The following is an 18,432-nucleotide window of genomic DNA, read 5'->3' as shown; positions in this document are numbered from 1 at the left end:
TTCATTCTGGCTGATTTCAAGCTGGAGGTTTTGAGGATTATTGTTGCATGAAAGTCTTTGACTGACTTGAATGAACCAATGATGGCACAAATGATTTCCCTCACTCATAAGCTTGGTTGCCCCTCTTGTGGCCATTATACAACACCCTCACGATCCCTTTCAGTGCAAAGAGTGTGGTGACTCCGTGTAATTGCTAAACTTTAACGATAGAAGAGGTTTACTCAGCCAAAGTTGGTGAAAATAACTGTCAAGATGTGCAGAGCCTTCAGGGGTTCATGTTGGGTTATTCAACTTTTCATGGTTTAGTGTTTGAAACTCACTAGTTTGGGTTACTGCGACATAAACGGAACTGGACCGGGGTTTTTCCTGGTGTGACAAATCCAAATATCAGCTCAAAAGCAGCCGATGCAGGTTGCAATATCACTGTACTGTAGATTAGAAGGAGTCATTTCAAGATCTGCGAACAGTGCATGGAATTCAATTCAGTGCTCACAATTAGGTTGTTCTGAATTAATTTGCATAGACTGTATAATATAATCTGTTTAAAATGTCAGGCCAAAACTGTGTTTTTTGTGTACCAGAAATAATTTTTTAATGTGTATATCTTCATCCCCAATTAGAAAACCGGTGTCTGCATTATCTTGCAGCATTGAATTTAGTGACAAATATAAGATAACATTGCAAAATTGCATTTGATATGAATCTTCAGAATGTTTCACTGGATGCCAGAAGAGAATAATTACACTTTGCTTTCGAGTGCCAAGACATTTTGAAGTTAACTGCCTACTTATTTTTCCAGCCTCATTTTCTTATCATTCCAAAGGCCGTAGCACTATATCTGCAAGTCTAATTCTTTTAGCTTGTTAAAACAGCTTTCTCTTTTTATGGAATGAGCAGCAAAATACCATCACCTTAGAAACACTCCCTTCGGGGCGGTCGGTGGCGTAGTGGGTTGGGCGGCCGCCCCATGTGCAGAGGCTGCAGTCCTCGCTGCAGCTGGCCCCGGTTCGAGTCCCGCACCGGGCGGCCCTTTGCTGCATGTCTTCCCCATCTCTCTGCCCCCTGCTTCCTGTCTCTCTCCAGCTGTGCTATCATTAAAGGCATAAAAAGCCCAAAAAATATATTAAAAAAAAAAAGAAACACTCCCTTCTTTGAATACCTATAAAGGTCTCTTACAGACTGCCCTGATGGAAACATGTCACTGGTTAACATAATCAGTGTTATGGACATTGCTGGAATGACCTATGTGGCTCTCCTATTTTACTGTTTCAACCCCTCTATTGTGTTCTAACATGAATTATGCTGCTGGGAGTTAATGTGCTGCATCTCAGGATCTTCCCAGTTAAATAAAGAACAAGTTTAACCTGTAAAATGAGTTAATTGAGGGCAAAATGATCCATCTGTACTCATCTTTGGGCCTGAGTATGTCAGCTGCTGTTGTAGAACATGTATTTGTGTGTAACAAAGAAACAGATGAGATACCGTTTCTTTACTGTCAGTTTTATTTATTTATTATTCACGTTCATAGATAAAGCAAACTTTGTTTTTCCCCTAAACGTCAAGGGACGATAAAGATTGTTTTGACGCTCCGTGATACTGCCTACAGCAACAGCACACTCACAGGAAATAGGGCATGAAACCGATATATTCGCGATTTCTCAGGTTTGGCCGACTCGTTCCTGCTCCTGTCATTCTGACACGGACTGTTTCTCCCATGAGATACAGAGAGTTTGAAAAGCAGCAGAAACCTTGTGTTGTAAACATCACAGGTGTGTTTACAGGGCCTCTGACCTATTACACAGTCTTAGTAGATTTAAGTGAATAGTACTTGTGTAGGGCTTTTCCAAGAGGTTTACTCATTACAGTCTCAAAATGAGTTTTTAGCCAAATTGGGTAGCAAATGGAGCCCTGTGAGGTTCACTTATAGCTAACAAAACTGGTCAGTCCACACTCGCCTGATACCAGGAGCCTCACTTTCAAGCCACCATCCAAACTGCTGGTCCCTGACAGTTATTATTCATATTGAGTTTAGTGGAGAGAGCGTGGAGGAGGTTAAGTAACAGAACTCTCCATCAGAACGTATTGTCCTCAGGTTTTTGTGTGCACACTTGAGGCTCAAATAGTTTGCCATGTAATAATCTTTTGTCACTCTTCAGGCTCTCTCCTCCTTGCTTCATAATCCCTTCTCCATCTTTTTCTTATCAATTGCTTTGCCCCTCTCTGCTTTCACTCCTTCTGTGTCTTCTTTCTCCCTCCACATATCAGTTTACGGAGGTGTCTCACCCCAAGGGACAAGTTGTCCCTTTTTTCTCACACACACACACACTGGTGTTGTATAACTCTAGTGACCTTTCATTGTCTGCAGTAATTCCCACCCAGACCTTATAAATTCTTAAGACAGATAGAGGTTGTTGTGGAGCACGAGCGGAGAGTGGATGGTAGATGTTTTGACCAAATGTTACTCAAATCATAACCATTCTTCTACCTTCTCTTTTGACCTTTTTTGCTTGTAGTTTTTTCAGGCTTTTATCTGTTAGAGGAGATCCCATCTGCAGTCGTTCCCTCGCTGGTTCAAACCAACTTTTCCGCCAATCAACATTTGACCTATGCATTGCAATATCGCCATGGGGCGAGACGCTATCGGTGTGTTGGAAGAAAGCACGTTGTCTCATGCCTGAAGGTTCAACATTGGTCAAATACTGACAATCCGCTCCACAGAGGCCGGGAGCTGCACAAACACGTAAACAAGAGACTCAAAACTCTGATCAAACAGCTGAGCACACATGAAGAAATATTGGCATTTATTTTGAGTCTTGTCTGTCTTTTTTTTTTTTTTTGGTTTTCACCAGTGTCTGAGATCATTTTTGGTCTCTTTGGCGGTTAAATAATTTACATTTATCAGCTCATTCATAGCTTTGTCTGTTGGTTGTGTGCAGTATGTTTTAAGGCTGTTCCAAAAAATGCAGATGCTGAAAAGAAGGCTGACGAAGGTGGTTGAACCTTTTTCAGAAATTATGGATCAAAGGGATTTTACAGTAGCATAAATATAGCAAATAATGCCTTTTTCACAACAAATGAATGACCTTTGAGGCTGAATTTCTCCAAAATGATACAGTTAATGAGCTTGATACTGAGTGAGTGAACAGTCAGGATATCCCTGAGTTCAAATGTACACACCTTTTTCAGAAATTATGGATCAAAAGGATTTTACAGTAGCGTAAATATTGCGCATAATGCCTTTTTCACTTCAAATGAATGATTTTTGAGACTGAATTTCTCGAAAATGATACAGTGAATGAGCTTGATACTGAGTGAGTGAACAGTCAGGGTGTTCCTGAGTTCAAAACAAAGAGCTTAAAGACACAAAAATACTTTTTAAAGTGAGGGCAGGTAAGAACTAAAGAGAGGTCGTGATTTGTGTGAGCACATCCCTTCAAGCCGCTCTTTTTTTTACTTGACATGTCAACACTTTGCCGCATGCTAATTCCACTAAAATGGTTTGTTTGATGGTTTCATTTGCAGCAATTCATTTTTGATCATTCAACAGCATCAAACTCTGATTTCCTGACTTAGACAAAGGTGTGTTGATAAAGAAAGTGGAATTGCTGGATTCCTGGAAAAGGATGATCGCTTTTACATACTGAACATTCATATATGGTTTCAAGATTTTACTTTCCACACCTTCTGTTAACTCTTTGACCACGGTGGGGCTAAAAGAAATATATCAAATTAAAGTACTTATCTGATTAGAGTTGTAAGAAACCCAAAGCTTTTTGGCTGTTTAAATACAATAGCTCCATGATTGGCTGTTCATCTGTTGATGCGTGTTCTCACTGTCAGCCTCTGATTGGCTGTTGGTGCAGTGATGCAGGTCTGACTCATTTTCTATTCTGAGCCAAAAAGCTGACATGGGGTCCTGACCTTTTGTCTCCTTGGTGACCGCTGTGATGTCACTGCCTCCTCTTGATCAACATCATCCTCTTCTGTCTCCCCCTATCTGTCTTACTAATCCACTGTTTGTTGCCATCACAGGCGAAGAGAGCGCGTAGAATCAAAGCTCCAAGGTGGAGGACACTCAGTTTATGTGTGACTGAGTGAGTCAATGAAGGGATCTCGCCCCACCGCACAGCCACTTCAAGGCAATTACTATTAGTCCTCACATCATTGCTCTTTCACCCTCACTGTGCTTAACAGGGCTGAATGGATTCACAGTAGCACCCACTCATGTTTGTGAATATAAATTCATGCTTAGATGATAATGATTTTTTTTTTTCAAGCAGTCTTTTGATATTAAAGTACTAATGGGGGGCAGAAGCATTGCCTCCCTGACAACTACCGTCACAAACAACACAACAGTACCCCAGCAGTCGTGCATCTGGTTAATTGATAGTCACCAGTCGTGATGCACTATCAATTAATGATAAAATGCAGACTTGGATTCCAAACGTAACAATAAAACCTACATTTAGACAAGCAATCACATGAAAGCAGACACTTAACTGAATGGCTGTTGCAATGAATAGCATAAAAATGGGGTTTGACTGAAGGAAAGTTTCATTTGACTCATAAATCTGCACACTTTCATAATTTCTGTTTATACATGAACTCCATGAAGCTCTGTGTTTAGCTGGTTAGCTGGTCAGTGGTAGCAGGGTGGAGTAATTGATGCACGTTTCATAAATGGTCAAGGGTTGGACAGAGTGGAGAGACAGTAAGTAGGCACGCATCCAATTTTCCATAATGTCCCAACAAATAACTGCAACAGTACAACTCATATTCTTCTTCCTATATTGCTTTCAGACCATTAAGATGCCAAAAAGGCCCCAGCGTTTTCTCCTCCCTGTCACCGTCTGACTTATTTTCTGTCCCTCGCTGTCTTGCTTTTTCCTGTCTCTTTTTTTTCCGGACGTCTCTCGTGGATCAAAAAGTTCAGGAGTTCAAAGAAAAGCAAGATGCACGCTCAGAAACACAGGGAAACAGTCGAGTTTCGCCAAGACCGTAATGAAAGCCAGCTTCATTCTTTACACACAGTTACATCATCTACACACTCCAGCAAGGAGATTAGCTGTTTTACTCACAACCATGGTGATGAACTTCAGTAACTGGTTCACTGGGTAATAAGATATTACATTTAATTCGAATGGGAGGTTGTTTCATTCTAATCAGTGACATAAATCTTCTTCAGAAACAGCTCTTGTGTGCAGGTTTTCCAGGGGTTGAGGTCAGGCCAGTCAAATGCTTCCTCACCAAAGCAGTGTAATGATCCCGACCAAGGAGTGTACTGCCAGATTGTAACTCTCAACCAGAGGAAAGAACAGTGCTGCCCTCTTTTGGAGGATGAGTTACATAACAAACAGTAAACCAACTGCAGTGGGTGCAACAGACCCGGCAATACATTTTATTTGTGATTTAAAGAAGCTTATTGAATTGACACTTTAATGTGATATCATATTCTCTTGATAAATAGTTGAGCGTATCTAAAATCTGTCTGCTTTTTGCTTTTACCACCTCACCTAATCCAGGCCATTCAAAAGGACGGAGGGGAGCTGATGTGTTGCCCAGTGTTGAAACTCACCTCAGCTCTTTACCTGCTCACACATTATTTCTCTCATTTTATTCTTCTTGCTTGAATCTCTCCTCTGATTACCCCCCCGCAGAGCTGGAAATGTGCAGTGATAGCACAAAATGACGGTGCTTTGCTACATTTTCTCTCCAACATTTCCATCCTTAAAGGCCTACAGACACTCAATGCTGTGCAGGAGTCTTGAGGAACTCTTGATTTGACTTTATGTATTACCAGGAAAACAGTGAACAGGTACAGAGATGTATTGAAGCTTGTAGGATACAAACATAAATGGAAATACAGTTTATAAGGCTCGACAAGAGTTTGTCCTTTTCTAAGAAGCTTGAAAGTCAGTATTTTCTAAGATCACCTTTATCATTCAGCACAGCCTGAACCCTCTCAGACGAGCTTTCTGTCATTTCTTTAAGGAGTCTTCAGGAATAGTTCTCCAGACTTCTTGAAGGAAATCCCAAAGCTCTTCTTTGGATGTGGGCTGCCTTTTGTTCCGTTCTCTGCCAAGTAATGCTTCAGTAATGTTGAGCTCCGGGCTCTGGGGAGGATTCATCCCTCCATCAGACCTGTTGTAACTGATTTTCAGTCCACTTCTTGTGTCATTTGGCACAGCTCAGCCTTTTCTCCCTGTTTCCCTTCCTTAAGAACGGCTTCTTGACAGCCGCCCTTCCATGGAGACCATTTCTGATGAGGCTTCAGTGAACAGTAGATAGATGAGCTGGGTTATGGTTAAAATGCATCTTTCAAGTCCTGTGTCAGGTTTTTACTGGATTTCCCCCCTGTTTTATAATTAAATCAATTTCAGATGCTGTTCATCTCCTGTAGATAGCTTCTTTTTTTCTTTTTTTTTTAGGTCTGCTTCTTGTTCTTTTCCTTTTTCAATGACACACTGCACTGCATGCTGAGATGGGCCACATTTTCAGCTGATAGATCTTAAGGGATCACTTTGTTAGAGCAAAATTAGAAACTGTCAATACAAAACTGTTCTTTTCTGTCAAATTGTTTTATCTTTGGGATTTTATATAGATGCAACAATAGAAACTGGAATAATTTCTGTGTCTTTGTGACTGAACACATAATATAAAATTGTTTCTTTGCCAAATTGTGTGTTAAGTGTTGACACAACACTGGTTTATCCTTTAAGTTAGCGTATCTTTTGTTATGCTTGAATGATTTATCAGTTTTAATCGGCTTAACAAACAAAACAAAAGAAAAATAACATTCCTCTGAAAATGGTCAATGAAGTACAATGACCAGGCTGAAAATGAGGGAAACTGCGGTCTCGCTCCTTAGGGGGAAAATATAAAAGAAGACTTTAGCACATCACCAAATCTTTTTGGCAGGTCCTGGCAAATATACCTTAAAACACACAAAAAGTATGGTTCACACTATATTCCCACTGTGTAGACAGCTGAGTTTGATTCTTTGTTTGCTTGCTTGGGTCACCACTGCATGGTCTTTGACCGGGTCAGTTTCCTGGTAAGAGCATGGCGAACAGTCAGCATGTAGGAGCGCCGGTCAGGCAGAGAGCGCTGCTGATCCAACACCAGCCTGTCACACACCAGACAATACATCAGCAACAGGCTTCCAAAACCTTCTAAACTGAGAGATTTCAAGCATGGGAGAAGACATCTCTTTGGATTTGTTTGTGTTCTCTTAATAGTAGATTGGATCAAGACAAATCCTAAAAGATCTTAGTTAGATTGATACAGGAAAGAAGAAACAAACCTAATAAGCTGAAACACTGCTGCCTCCACGGCTAAAACTGCTTCAGCCACAGACAGCTCTCTGAAACTACACCTGCACCCATAACACAAACATAAAAAAGCATCATTTTAAACTTGAAAGGTCTGAATTACTACAACCTTATTAATACAAACACTGACACGCAAACATAAGCATACAAACCTTAAATCTGTGGCGATTCTCTGTCCTTCCTCTGTTCTCACTTCCCTACCAATTTCCAGATCAGCCTTATTGGCTACCAGCACTGTAGGAACAACTGACACACACACACACACACACACACACACACACACACACACACACAGTGAAAGGACAGCAGGATGATGCTGCGACATGCAGTCTAGGCAGGCTACTTACAGAGCACAGGATGGGCTACCAAACAAGGAATGTACGAAATGTTCGTCAGCGGTGTCTGTGCACGTGTGAAGGTGACAATAGACAGATGTCAGACATGGAATAGAGACTCACTGAATGAGGGAAAACAGTGAACACACTGTTTCTGTAGGGTTCATTAGTTCAACATCTTGGGAGTTAGGTAGTTGTCAAAGTCCTGGGTCATTAGACCAAATATAGAGTCATGACCTTCGTAAAGACATAAGCTAACCTTCCAAAAAGAGATGTTTTTTTTTTTTGTTAAACGAAGGGGCATTAAGGCCCCTGCAGACTGTTTATGATATGAAAAACATGACCTGGTGCACCTCTTAGTAGGAAAAATGGGGCTTCCTTCAGTCGATCTGAAGTATTTGCCTACCGAGACTCTGTTTGGTTTTGTCGATGAGTGTTTTGAGTCGAGGGACCTCCAGGAAGCTGAGGCGCTGTGTGATGGAATAGAGCAGCAGGAAACCATCAGCCCAGCGGATGGACGACTCGAGAGAAGCCACCGAGCTCTCCTGGAGGAGAGTGTCATAAAGTAGTCATGTGTACTATCACAACATTTCCACATGTAATCCAACTCTAGAGGAGTTTGGGAACCTTAAACTTTATGCTCCTGACTTGTTTTAAAGCACATTGACTTTTGCTCTGCACATTCCTGGGTCTGAAACTGCCTTCGAGTGTCCTGCACTTCTCCCACTTGGCTTGGTGGTTGCTTAAAATGTTTGTCTTTGTGGCCTTGACATAGAAATCCTGTGTATGTATGATAGTGGTGTTGCATCCCACATGTGCTTAATGAAAGTCAATACTGTTTGTATTACTTGTCATATCTTTGTCCATCCAGACAGTAAAACTTGAATTGAGATAAATCTAAAGTTTTTAGTGCAGAGTACACATTTCTTTTGTGTTCTTGTGAGTCTACAAAATTAGAAATAAAACCCAAAGCTTACCTTACAAGGCAAATCCAAAATCTCCAGGTCAACAGCCTCCTGGTCCACCACCCGATTACATCTGTATGTCACTTCTGTGGAAACATCTTGCTTATCATATCCTGTCAGTGAGTGAGGTAGGTGAGTAATGCAAGGTCAAATCATTTTCCATGCCAGCTCCGAAAAAATGTTTACTGCAGGCTCACCCTTTTTATGGTCGTATTCGCCTATAAAGCGTTTGGTTATGAAACGAACACACAGCGCTGGAGACACAAAACAGACATGGTCACTGGGGAACGAGCAGCCTGAAACAGAACACACGCTGACAAATGATCTTACACACTGCAGACTCATGCTCATGATGTTTGCATCTCATCTGCACCCTGCAGCATCCTGTGCTCACATTGTGCATTTTATATGTCAGTGTTATGTGTCACTGTGCGTGATCTTGTATAAATAAATGCAAGTGTTTGTGTGAAAGGAATCTGGAAGGTTCATGTTTGTTTGACTTGCTGTATATCAGCAGGTCACATGAAAAGGTGGTAGAAGTTTGTTTGAGGTGTTGTTTGACCCTCAACACCTGCAAAAACGTTGAGTTTTCATTTATTTTCAGCTATCAAAACTGATCATTTTGACATCTTTGGTCAAAGTTGGGCTCTGAGATTTCTACTTCCACTTCATGTGAAGCATAAATAGATTAGATTAGATTAGATTATACTTTATTCATCCCATAACGGGGAAATTCACTTGCCACAGCAGCAACACAGCAAGAAACGCCACAGACATGAACAAGAAATTTAAAAAGAGAGATTTAAAAAAAGAGAAAAAGCAAGTACTAAAAAGTAAAGTGACCTAGTATAAATAATATTGCACATTATGAAGTTGAAATGAATAAAATATAAATAAATACTGTTACAGAAAACACTCTTATTTCTAATCATGCAAAAATGAGCACAGCATCTATACTTTTTGAGTGATAGTTAGCATTTTTTGTCTGCGAGTCGGTCAAAAATAACCACAAACACAATACCTAGAAAAGCGTTTGTCTCAGAAAGGTGTCCATTTGGACAAAGAGATGCAATGCAAGTAAGAAAAGAAAGAAAAATAAAAGTTTCCCTTTTTGTCCATCACATATGCAGAAATAGGCTTACATACTGCAAAAACAGTCTATAATTTTTTTTTTAAAAAAAGACCAGAAAGAGCTGCAAATAAGACAGAACCAACTAAAAAGAGATACAAAGTGAAACCCAAAAAATACTCTGATGACACCGCAGACCAAATAAAGGACAGCTGGAGGCACAAAATGACCACTTACAATACATCAAAAAGAACAACCAAAAAGAGGCTCAAATTAACCAGAGTAATGCAAACTCATTAGAGGGACAACTAACCAGACAGAAGGACAAAATAAACTAAGTTAGATGCAAACTGCAAGCCACTGCTAAGACACAAAAAGATCCTAACCCTAACCCTCAACAATGGAGGCACACTACTACATGCAATGAATCTGAAAACTGATGCAAAAAGACCACAGGCTCGCATCAATCACAACCACAAAGGCATGTATAATGACCAGGAGGAGAGGAAACCTGAATCTCCTTTTCCATTCGAGTTTTTCTAGTTCCTTTATCTTCGCTTTACCTGTTTTTCCAGTGTTCTGAGCTCCCAGAATGAGCAGTTTAACTGGAACCATTTTCCTGCAGGAAACAGCTATTTGTCCTCTGTCCTCTCCTTCATGAAAGCCCTACAAGGCAAAGGGAAAAAACAAAGAAGGAAGCACATATGCAGCCTTTCAGAAGCAAGGAGCAACCCAAGCTTTATGAATACACATTTGCATACATATCTGGTATTATGGAAGAATGATTAAATCCAACAACTTTAGTGTGAAGTAAAACTGACCTTAAAGCAGAGAAAAAAATCTGGATATGTCGAAGAGTGAAATAGTCGACTCACTGCCCAGCCTGAGACACTGAGCAGGCAGGGAATGGAGAGATGAGACTGTCTTCTCTCCGCTTGTGTTTGGTTGTAAGAGCTCTCTTTCTTTGGGAACAGTACGTGACAAGGGCCATTCGTCTGGAGGAATGGGGTCCAAGCCCGTGCACAGATCCCATTTTGGATCCATTCAGGACACACAGACCTTTTCAAACGATGTAGAACAATCCAAAAGATTCGCCTCAAATCTTGACGATATGGTGAGTGGCATCAAATTGCTACTCTGGGATTACATTGGTATTGACACGCTAATCATAAAAGGAATAATGCAGTTGCTGAATAAAGTAACACTTTAATTACATTGTAAAGCAGGGACTTTACTTGTTATAGTGTATTTTGAGATTGCAGTGCAGGTACTTTCCCTGAGGAATAGTTAATAATTGAATGAGTCTGATAAATGGAAAATTCACTTTGAAACTTATTGAGGATTAAATACACACAAGTAGGTTGAAATACTTTTCTGTAAACAATGGAAATAAGTCCTCCAAGTCCCCCCTTTCGAACAAAAACTGCCATGTCGTCTGTGTCATAAGTATCTGGACTGACTTCTTTCAGGCCTTGGCAGGCGCCGCCTGGAACATTGCAAATCCGACACTTACTGTAAAAGTTCGAGTTACGGCAGATTGTTTAAGTTAGTTTCTTATTATAAAGATGGGAAGCAGGGAGAACTTTCTAAAACAGCAAAACAAAAAAGAACTCGTTACGGTCATAAGAGCAGCCTGAGAGTCTATACAGAAGTACTGGAACCGAGTGTTTCGTTTTTCCAAGTGTCTCATCTTACTTTGGCTGCAACTGGCGGAAATCAGCCATCGTGACAATTCTGGGAGAAATGCGAAGATAATCCAGCCTTCTTTATAGCCATTTAAAAGCTTTTCGTACTCGACTGCTTGTAGTTTCTGTCACTCCTCCATTGCCAAGAATTCAAACTTTAATTTTCCCGTTTTGAAATAGCAAGTTTCAGCTTCCTTCAAAGGTTTCCAGAAGGATTTAAATCCGGACTAACCGCTGGTTTATGTACACGGTCATTCAATTTGAACAGCTGAAGTGGCATTCGACATGTGACACTTAGATATCCGAGGTACAAGAACTAAGAAATGTGCCGAAAATTAAAACACTTAAATTGGAGTAACAACATTTGTAAGGTTTTTATTTATATTTCATATGTTTCTCAGCATTATCAAACAAAGCTGGTTCCCGGAGACAATATGATTTTTATGTATACAAGCAATAAGGAAAACTTTAAATTATGGAGCCACACTGCGTATTGTGTTTAAGGACAAGCAAGACGGATGTCTTAGTCTGAGGTTTTAATGGGATTTCAGCAGATGGACGGCTCTTCGACGGCGGCAGCTCCCTCTGTGAGTGCTTTGACACACTTTGCCATCGTCTGGGAGGCCCTGCTGATCGAGTCTGGGCACAGAAACAGCACAAATACATGTGAGATTGTTTCATGTTTGACTTTTTTTTCACATTTACGTTTCGAAGAAAACACACAATTACCAGTCATGTAGAAGTCCTTTGCAGTTATTTGAGGTGGTACCAGAGGAGCTGCTAGTAGGTCCTGGTTGACAGCCTGAGTGGAACAAGGAGAGGAAACAGTTGAGACAAGAGATCTTCAGGAAGACGGGATGAAGCATCCACTCCGAGAGGAGAGGAAGTGATCGGGTGTGTACCTTTGCAAGTTCATTGGCCTGTTTGAAGTAGTTTGCCTCCTCCACGTCATCATAACGGACCAGGTTAGGAGAGACCTCAGCTAGCCTGGATCGAACTTCGTCCAGGGAGTCGTAGGGCAGTGTAACACCAGCCAGCTGCACAGACAAGGAGATATTATGTTCATCGACTGTAAGTGTGTGAAAAAAACAAGTTCAGACCACGTGAGTGGGTCCTTCCTGACCTCAGACACAGCTCTGATGATCCTCCAGTCCTCTCTGGACATCCCAGGAGGAGTGACAGCCAGCTTGGTGTGCTGGCTCCTGCCCTCGGTGTTGACGTAGGTGGCGTTTTTCTCTGTGTACGCAGCACCAGGGAGAATGATGTCTGCCATTGGTGCTCCTATGTCTCCGTGATGACCTGGAGGGGTCAAAGTTATATTAACATTTGCCAAGAGATTAGCAGCTCTGAGGTTTTCAAACTCTCATGGGATTAAGTGAGTAAGAATCTGCTGCTCATGTTGGTACCCTGGTAGATGATGAGGCTGTCTTTGGGCAGGTCTGCTCTGGTGATGCAGCCAGCATCAGCTCCCAGCAGGAAGAGGATTTTGGGTGGATTCTTCCTGATGGCCTCCACGCCGGCCTTGTAGCCCAGGTCCAACGCAGCCACCTGGCTAGCCACTCTGTGCACACACACACACACACACACACACACACACACACACACACACACACACACACACACACACACACACACACACACACACACACACACACACACACACAAGTATGAGCATGTAAAATCCCCTGTTCATGCACATATCCTCTACTTGTTCAACTGTTTGTACCTGTGCAGGACATTCAGGACCTTCCAGCCATCCTCCACTCCACTGCTTGCTCTGGTGTTCTGGGCGATGGTGGAGACGGCGCTCAAGATGGCTGCTCCGTCTTCTCTCTGCAGAGCACTGCTGCCAACAACCACCACTGGACGCTTTGCAGATGCAAGGACCTGCAGTCAAGGGGAAGGAATAAAAACTATGAATAACGACTGGCAGAAATTCATCCAACACACATATAAGACTGTGTGAGCGTGTCCGTGTCCATCACCTCGCAGAAAGGATGTGTTCCATTGGCCAGCTCTTTCAGCACTGAAGTCTCCTCTCCCAGGTGGTCATATGTGTAACTGAGGTCCACCTCGGTACCCACCACAGCAACATGCAGCTCATTGTGAAGCCAGCTGATAAAAGGGAAGTCAGTTAAAACATTCAGTTAAAAACAGATGACAACAGGTGGACCTTTAATAGCATCTCTAGCTGGAGCATAATGATGTAAAAGTTCCTCTGGATAGGTCTGGATACCATCTCCTTTACCATCTTAAAAACCAAATGCAAAATCTTAAAATCGGTCCTTTAATGAGCAGGAGTACGAGTTTACCTCTTGCGGACTCTGGCGTTGAACAGCGGTGCTTCGTAACGTGGGTTTGTTCCCACGAGCAGCAGCAGATCACAGTCCTCGACGCCAGAGATGCGCGAGTTGAGCAGGTAGTTGGAGCGCAGGTCAGAGCTGAGGAGAGAGCAAGAAGAAAGCTGCGTCAGCTGATGAAGCCACACCGAGCCTCATGGTGAACTAAGGGAAGAGCAGAATCTTTCCCACCCTGCCCCTGCCATGGGGAAAACCTCCTCAGTGCAGAGGTTCTCTGAGTTGAGTCGGTTGAGGAGATCTTTGAGGGAGACAAGAGATTCAGCATCCGCCATCCCTCCGGCTATGGCTGCTACGTCAGTGCCCTGCACGCTCTGAAGCTGCACACACAAAGATGCACACATTTATCATCTCAAGCATGCTGACATGACTAAAATAACCTCCACAAAAAGGGCAGATGTCTGATAAACAATAAAACGAGAAAGATAAAGACAACGAAAGATCCATTAAAGAAGCAAGCACACTTACTGCTCCAGCAACACGAGTTAAAGCGTCCTCCCATGTGGTCGGGGCCAGCTGACCCGACTCATCCTTCACCAAAGGTTGGGTCAACCTCTGCCTCTTCAGACCATCATATGCAAACCTGTGAACACGCACAGCATTTAAAGTGTAAAACCTGTTTTTCCAATTCAACAGCCTAAGAGGATAATGTTTTCTGGCTTAAGCGTATCTGCGGATCACCTGGTCTTATCAGAGATCCATTCTTCATTAATGTCTTCATTCAGCCTGGGCAACACCCTCATCACCTCCCCTCCTCTTGTGCTCACCACGATATTGCTGCCAACGGCGTCCAGCACGTCGATCGACTCCGTTTTTCTGCAAAGACAAGAAGTGACAGAGCTCGAGAAAATAGCATTTTTTTTTTTTTACTGCTACTGCACCACCTTATGTGGCTTCAAGAAGTGCGAGAAAGCGGGTTTCTTTCACAGTACACCCTTCCCCACCTGGTCTCCCATGGACGTGCGGTGAAAGCGTACGGTTTGGAGGTGAGCGCTCCGACGGGACAGACGTCAATGACGTTGCCCGACAGCTCAGACATGAACATCTTCTCCACGTACGTCCCAATCTGCAGATTGTGTCCTCTTCCTGTCGTTCCCAGCTCTTCAACTCCGGCGATCTCGCTGGCAAAACTGCGAAAGACACGAGCAGCGAAGCATTAACGCGGAAAACTTTCAACGGACTAAGCGAGTTACGGACCTCATAGCTGACTGGGATGTCTGGAACGCACTCACCGGACGCAGCGTGTGCACTGGATACAGCGGGTCATGATGGTTTTGATGAGAGGCCCGATGTTTTTATCTTCCACGGCCCTCTTTCCTTCTGTGAAGCGACTGCGGTCTGAGCCAAACTGCACGGACTGATCCTGAGAATAGAATTTAGTTTTCCGTTATTAACCAAAAATCGCTCATCTTCGGCACAGACTGTTGGGGCCTAGTTTAAAGAAGCCTTTGAGTGTACAGCTCCAGTTTTACCTGCAGGTCACACTCTCCTCCCTGATCACAAATGGGACAGTCCAGTGGGTGGTTTGCCAAAAGGAACTCCATTACTCCCTCCCTGATTACACGCACACAATTGATAAGCGCATTTACTATAGTTTCCACTTGATATATTTAAAAGCTTGGCAAAAATTAGAATCCTATTAAGATAGAACCACACAGTCATCCCTGGGGTGTGTACCTGGCTTTGCGTGTCTTGTCTGAGTTGGTGAGGATGTTCCAGCCTTTCATGACGGGCATGGCGCAGGCTGCCACCGGCTGCAGAGTACAAACATAAATCACTTGGACACCGACAACATTTTCTGTTCAACAGCATCTCCACACGAGTTTACCCAAATGATGCTCTTTCAGCAAGATAGTGTATGCTCTCTGATGGGAAATACCTTTGGTGCTTTCTCAATCTCCACAAGACACATACGACAGTTTCCTGCCACAGAGAGACGCTCATGGTAACAGAACCTGGGGATCTGAACTCCCACCTTCTCACAGGCCTGAATGGGAAAGGAAAAAAAGAATTGAGGTGTAACGAAATAAGACAAGAAATCAAACACCCCAAAGATGAATTTCCAATTGTGGTCTAACTCAGCCCAAAGTTATTTCTGTGTGTAAATAAACATAGACATTTGAACGGTTGGCTTTTGACTAAAGGTTATTTAGCAGCTAAACTTTAGCTGTGGTGGTAAGAACAACATGAGGGGAGGCACATCAGCTAGCAGTGAGATAATCTGGCATTTCTTACCTGCAACACTGTAGTTCCAGGCTCTACCTCCACTGGTTTCCCATCCACAAACACTTCCACCATGTTACTGGCAGCACGCACAGGAGTGCGCACTGAAAATGCACACAGAAAGGAAAGCTTTACTAAAATGACCAAAACTCAGCCTATAAAGTTATCGTAGAAAGCATCAGTTTAAAAAAAAAAAAAAAAAAAAGGATGTTTCTATTTCCAACAAATATTAGTAGGAAAAAAAAAACATTCACCATATCACAAATTACAATGAAACTGAATAAATGGACCTTACCAGCATTAGTAGGAGCCAGGCTGCTCTTGGCAGCTCCAGTTAGGGCTCGGCCAACCGTCGGCAATCGCAACATGACGCTGTGAGAGGAAACAGACAAGCTAACTTTACTGCGGCATGCCACGTACCAAACTCAGTTCATAAATCTGCAACCTGTGCTCATACTGTGACATCAATTCTCTATCTTAACTTAAATCAATTCACCACACAAGAGATTACATTTTTAATGACCAAACAATCAATTAAAAAATAATTTTCTTTTTTCACTCACTGATTTTTTATGGATTGCTTTGATAGCAAACATTTGCGAGGTTAAAACGAGCCTATTTTCAATCTAAAATCTGAAAAAAAACAGATATATATAGATATATATATTGTTGCTGATTGAATTTCAGTGAGCTTTAAATAATCATTTAAACTGTACTTTTAAGAGTTAAAAATGTGTTCAACAATGTGGTATTATTTGTAAAATACTGAGGGAAGCAGAAACTGTCAGCACTTTTGTGATTATCACAATACTCCAGAGAATAGTGCTAAAAAGGGCTTGAGCAATGGTTATGCAACAAGTTTTAACATTAATATTAGAAAACTCATAGTCGTTTCAATCATACATTACCACTAAACAATCTGGAAGTAGATAAAAACATGAGTTTCTTCAGTGTATTACTTAGAAATGAAATACATAACCTGTTATCCAATCACACATCTGGATCAACTTCACTAGAGTATTTTATACAATTATTGATAACCTCAAAAACGGAAATTCCATGAATTTTTCATCAATCGTAGCAAGACTCTTGTATTTCAACTGAATGTCGAGTCTAACAGGACAATTATGTGTACATACATAACCAGAGCATCGGTGGCTAATGTTAACTGTCAACAATAACAAGACCTGGTGCCCCTCACCGACGTAGTTAACGTTGTACGGATATTTCAAGAAAAAGAGAAAATAAATAAGAAATTCTGATGTATAAAAATATAACATACATACAATATACAGGTCTTATTCGATGCATACAGAAAAGACAGCCTACCCTCCAGTGAGGACTCCTTGCTTGCAAGCTAATAATGTTAGCTAACAGTGCTACTCAAGGACACAGGCATTGTCAGAAGGTAAGTCACATGATCCGACACTTGTTTTTAATTTTTCCTTGGAATTTGATAACATATATTTTAGTGCATGCATTAGTGTAAAAGTATGTAGTTCGTTCTTACCTTTTGCTATTTGGCCTTCTTGACCAGAACAGCGGGTATGTCAGTTACACCACCAGTGAAACTGCTATGCCGCTAGCGGAAATAACGTAGACTACTACTTCCGTTAAAAATGAGGTGTCGTTTTTTTTATAACAATTAGAACCAGTTGTCAGATTTTAATACTTATATTTATTCATCTTTCTGTATTTAGATGTTTAACGTAGCAGTTTCATTCTTGCCATTTCCTGTATTATTCAGGATCTTCACGAGTCTTTCTTAACGTCCCATATCCCTACTACTCCGTTTATATTTAATAATAATAATAATAATAATAATAATAATAAATCAAATTTGTAACGTACTTTTCATTAGCAAAAATCTCAAAGTGCTACAAAGTACAACTAAAATCAGGGATAAAATCAACATCATAAAAATCATGTAAAAAGAAAAGTCTTTAAGCCTCTTTTGAAGTCGTCCAGTGGTTGCGGAGCTCTCAGATAGACCGGGAGAGAGTTCCAGAGACTGGGGGGGTGCCACAGAGAATGCCCGATCTCCCATGGTCCTTAATCTGGATCGAGGAAGGTGGAGGAGGTTGCAGTCTTGTAATGTTTACTGTTTTATTAAAAACGCAATCCGTAATCATTGTAATCCGAAACTAGCCAAGCCAAAAATGTACAATACAATTGTAATAAATAGTAATAAATAATTTTTGGATGTCTGGAAGTAATATGTGTGAAACTCTCTTTGTTTCTTTCTTTCTTTCTTTCTTTCTTTCTTTCTTTCTTTCTTTCTTTCTTTCTTTCTTTCTTTCTTTCTTTCTTTCTTTCTTTCTTTCTTTCTTTCTTTCTTTCTTTCTTTCAATAAGAGCTTATTTTCAGCAGGAACAAAATAATAACAAGTGGGGCTGTGGTAGCCTGGAAAGGGCTGTGGCCTTACTGGAAAACATCAACTACACTTCCCATGATTCAACTGAGGTTT

The 18,432-nt window shown here is 41.5% G+C and overlaps 2 protein-coding genes across 3 annotated transcripts; both read right to left on the bottom strand.

Annotated features, from left to right (window-relative positions):
- Positions 1–7,017: 7,017 nt before the first annotated feature.
- LOC142391415 (ras-related and estrogen-regulated growth inhibitor) lies at positions 7,018–10,315 on the bottom strand. The gene is made up of 7 exons (XM_075477187.1): positions 10,264–10,315; positions 8,829–8,885; positions 8,644–8,717; positions 8,073–8,211; positions 7,484–7,577; positions 7,304–7,375; positions 7,018–7,126 (listed from the first exon to the last, which is right to left on the bottom strand). The coding sequence occupies exons 1-7, from the start codon at positions 10,313–10,315 to the stop codon at positions 7,018–7,020; spliced, it is 597 nt and encodes a 198-aa protein (XP_075333302.1).
- Positions 10,316–11,744: 1,429 nt separating this feature from the next.
- LOC142391847 (NADH-ubiquinone oxidoreductase 75 kDa subunit, mitochondrial-like) lies at positions 11,745–17,566 on the bottom strand. Of its 2 annotated transcripts, none has more exons than XM_075478008.1 (19): positions 17,476–17,566; positions 16,261–16,337; positions 15,978–16,069; positions 15,622–15,729; positions 15,420–15,496; positions 15,215–15,296; positions 14,975–15,105; positions 14,687–14,872; positions 14,424–14,558; positions 14,211–14,325; positions 13,917–14,062; positions 13,698–13,826; positions 13,371–13,500; positions 13,112–13,272; positions 12,792–12,946; positions 12,509–12,684; positions 12,288–12,422; positions 12,115–12,187; positions 11,745–12,024 (listed from the first exon to the last, which is right to left on the bottom strand). In XM_075478008.1, exons 2-19 carry the CDS (start codon positions 16,331–16,333, stop codon positions 11,933–11,935), a joined length of 2,196 nt encoding a protein of 731 aa, XP_075334123.1. In that variant the 5' UTR covers positions 16,334–16,337; positions 17,476–17,566; the 3' UTR covers positions 11,745–11,932. The 2 variants fall into 2 exon arrangements, with proteins under 2 accessions (XP_075334123.1, XP_075334124.1); XM_075478009.1 differs by lacking the exon at positions 17,476–17,566 and adding an exon at positions 17,295–17,317.
- Positions 17,567–18,432: the final 866 nt, after the last annotated feature.

Source organism: Odontesthes bonariensis, chromosome 11, assembly GCF_027942865.1.
Source record: "Odontesthes bonariensis isolate fOdoBon6 chromosome 11, fOdoBon6.hap1, whole genome shotgun sequence".
Classification (NCBI taxonomy): domain Eukaryota; kingdom Metazoa; phylum Chordata; class Actinopteri; order Atheriniformes; family Atherinopsidae; genus Odontesthes; species Odontesthes bonariensis.
Note: the sequence above shows the minus strand (reverse complement) of the source record. Positions and strands in the feature narration are given on the sequence as shown.

Excerpts from the sequence above, each read along its gene's own strand:
- LOC142391415 (XM_075477187.1), bottom strand. The coding sequence starts at position 10,315 with ATGGTTCCAGTTAAACTGCTCATTCTGGGAGCTCAGAACACTGGAAAA. Across the intron at positions 8,718-8,828 it reads CGAATACGACCATAAAAAGG|AAGTGACATACAGATGTAAT; the intron begins GTGAGCCTGCAG and ends ATGTTTCCACAG. Across the intron at positions 7,376-7,483 it reads AGAATCGCCACAGATTTAAG|GTGTAGTTTCAGAGAGCTGT; the intron begins GTTTGTATGCTT and ends TTATGGGTGCAG.
- LOC142391847 (XM_075478008.1), bottom strand. The coding sequence starts at position 16,333 with ATGTTGCGATTGCCGACGGTTGGCCGAGCCCTAACTGGAGCTGCCAAG. Across the intron at positions 15,730-15,977 it reads CTGGAACTACAGTGTTGCAG|GCCTGTGAGAAGGTGGGAGT; the intron begins GTAAGAAATGCC and ends TTTCCCATTCAG. Across the intron at positions 15,106-15,214 it reads GAGGAGAGTGTGACCTGCAG|GATCAGTCCGTGCAGTTTGG; the intron begins GTAAAACTGGAG and ends TTCTATTCTCAG.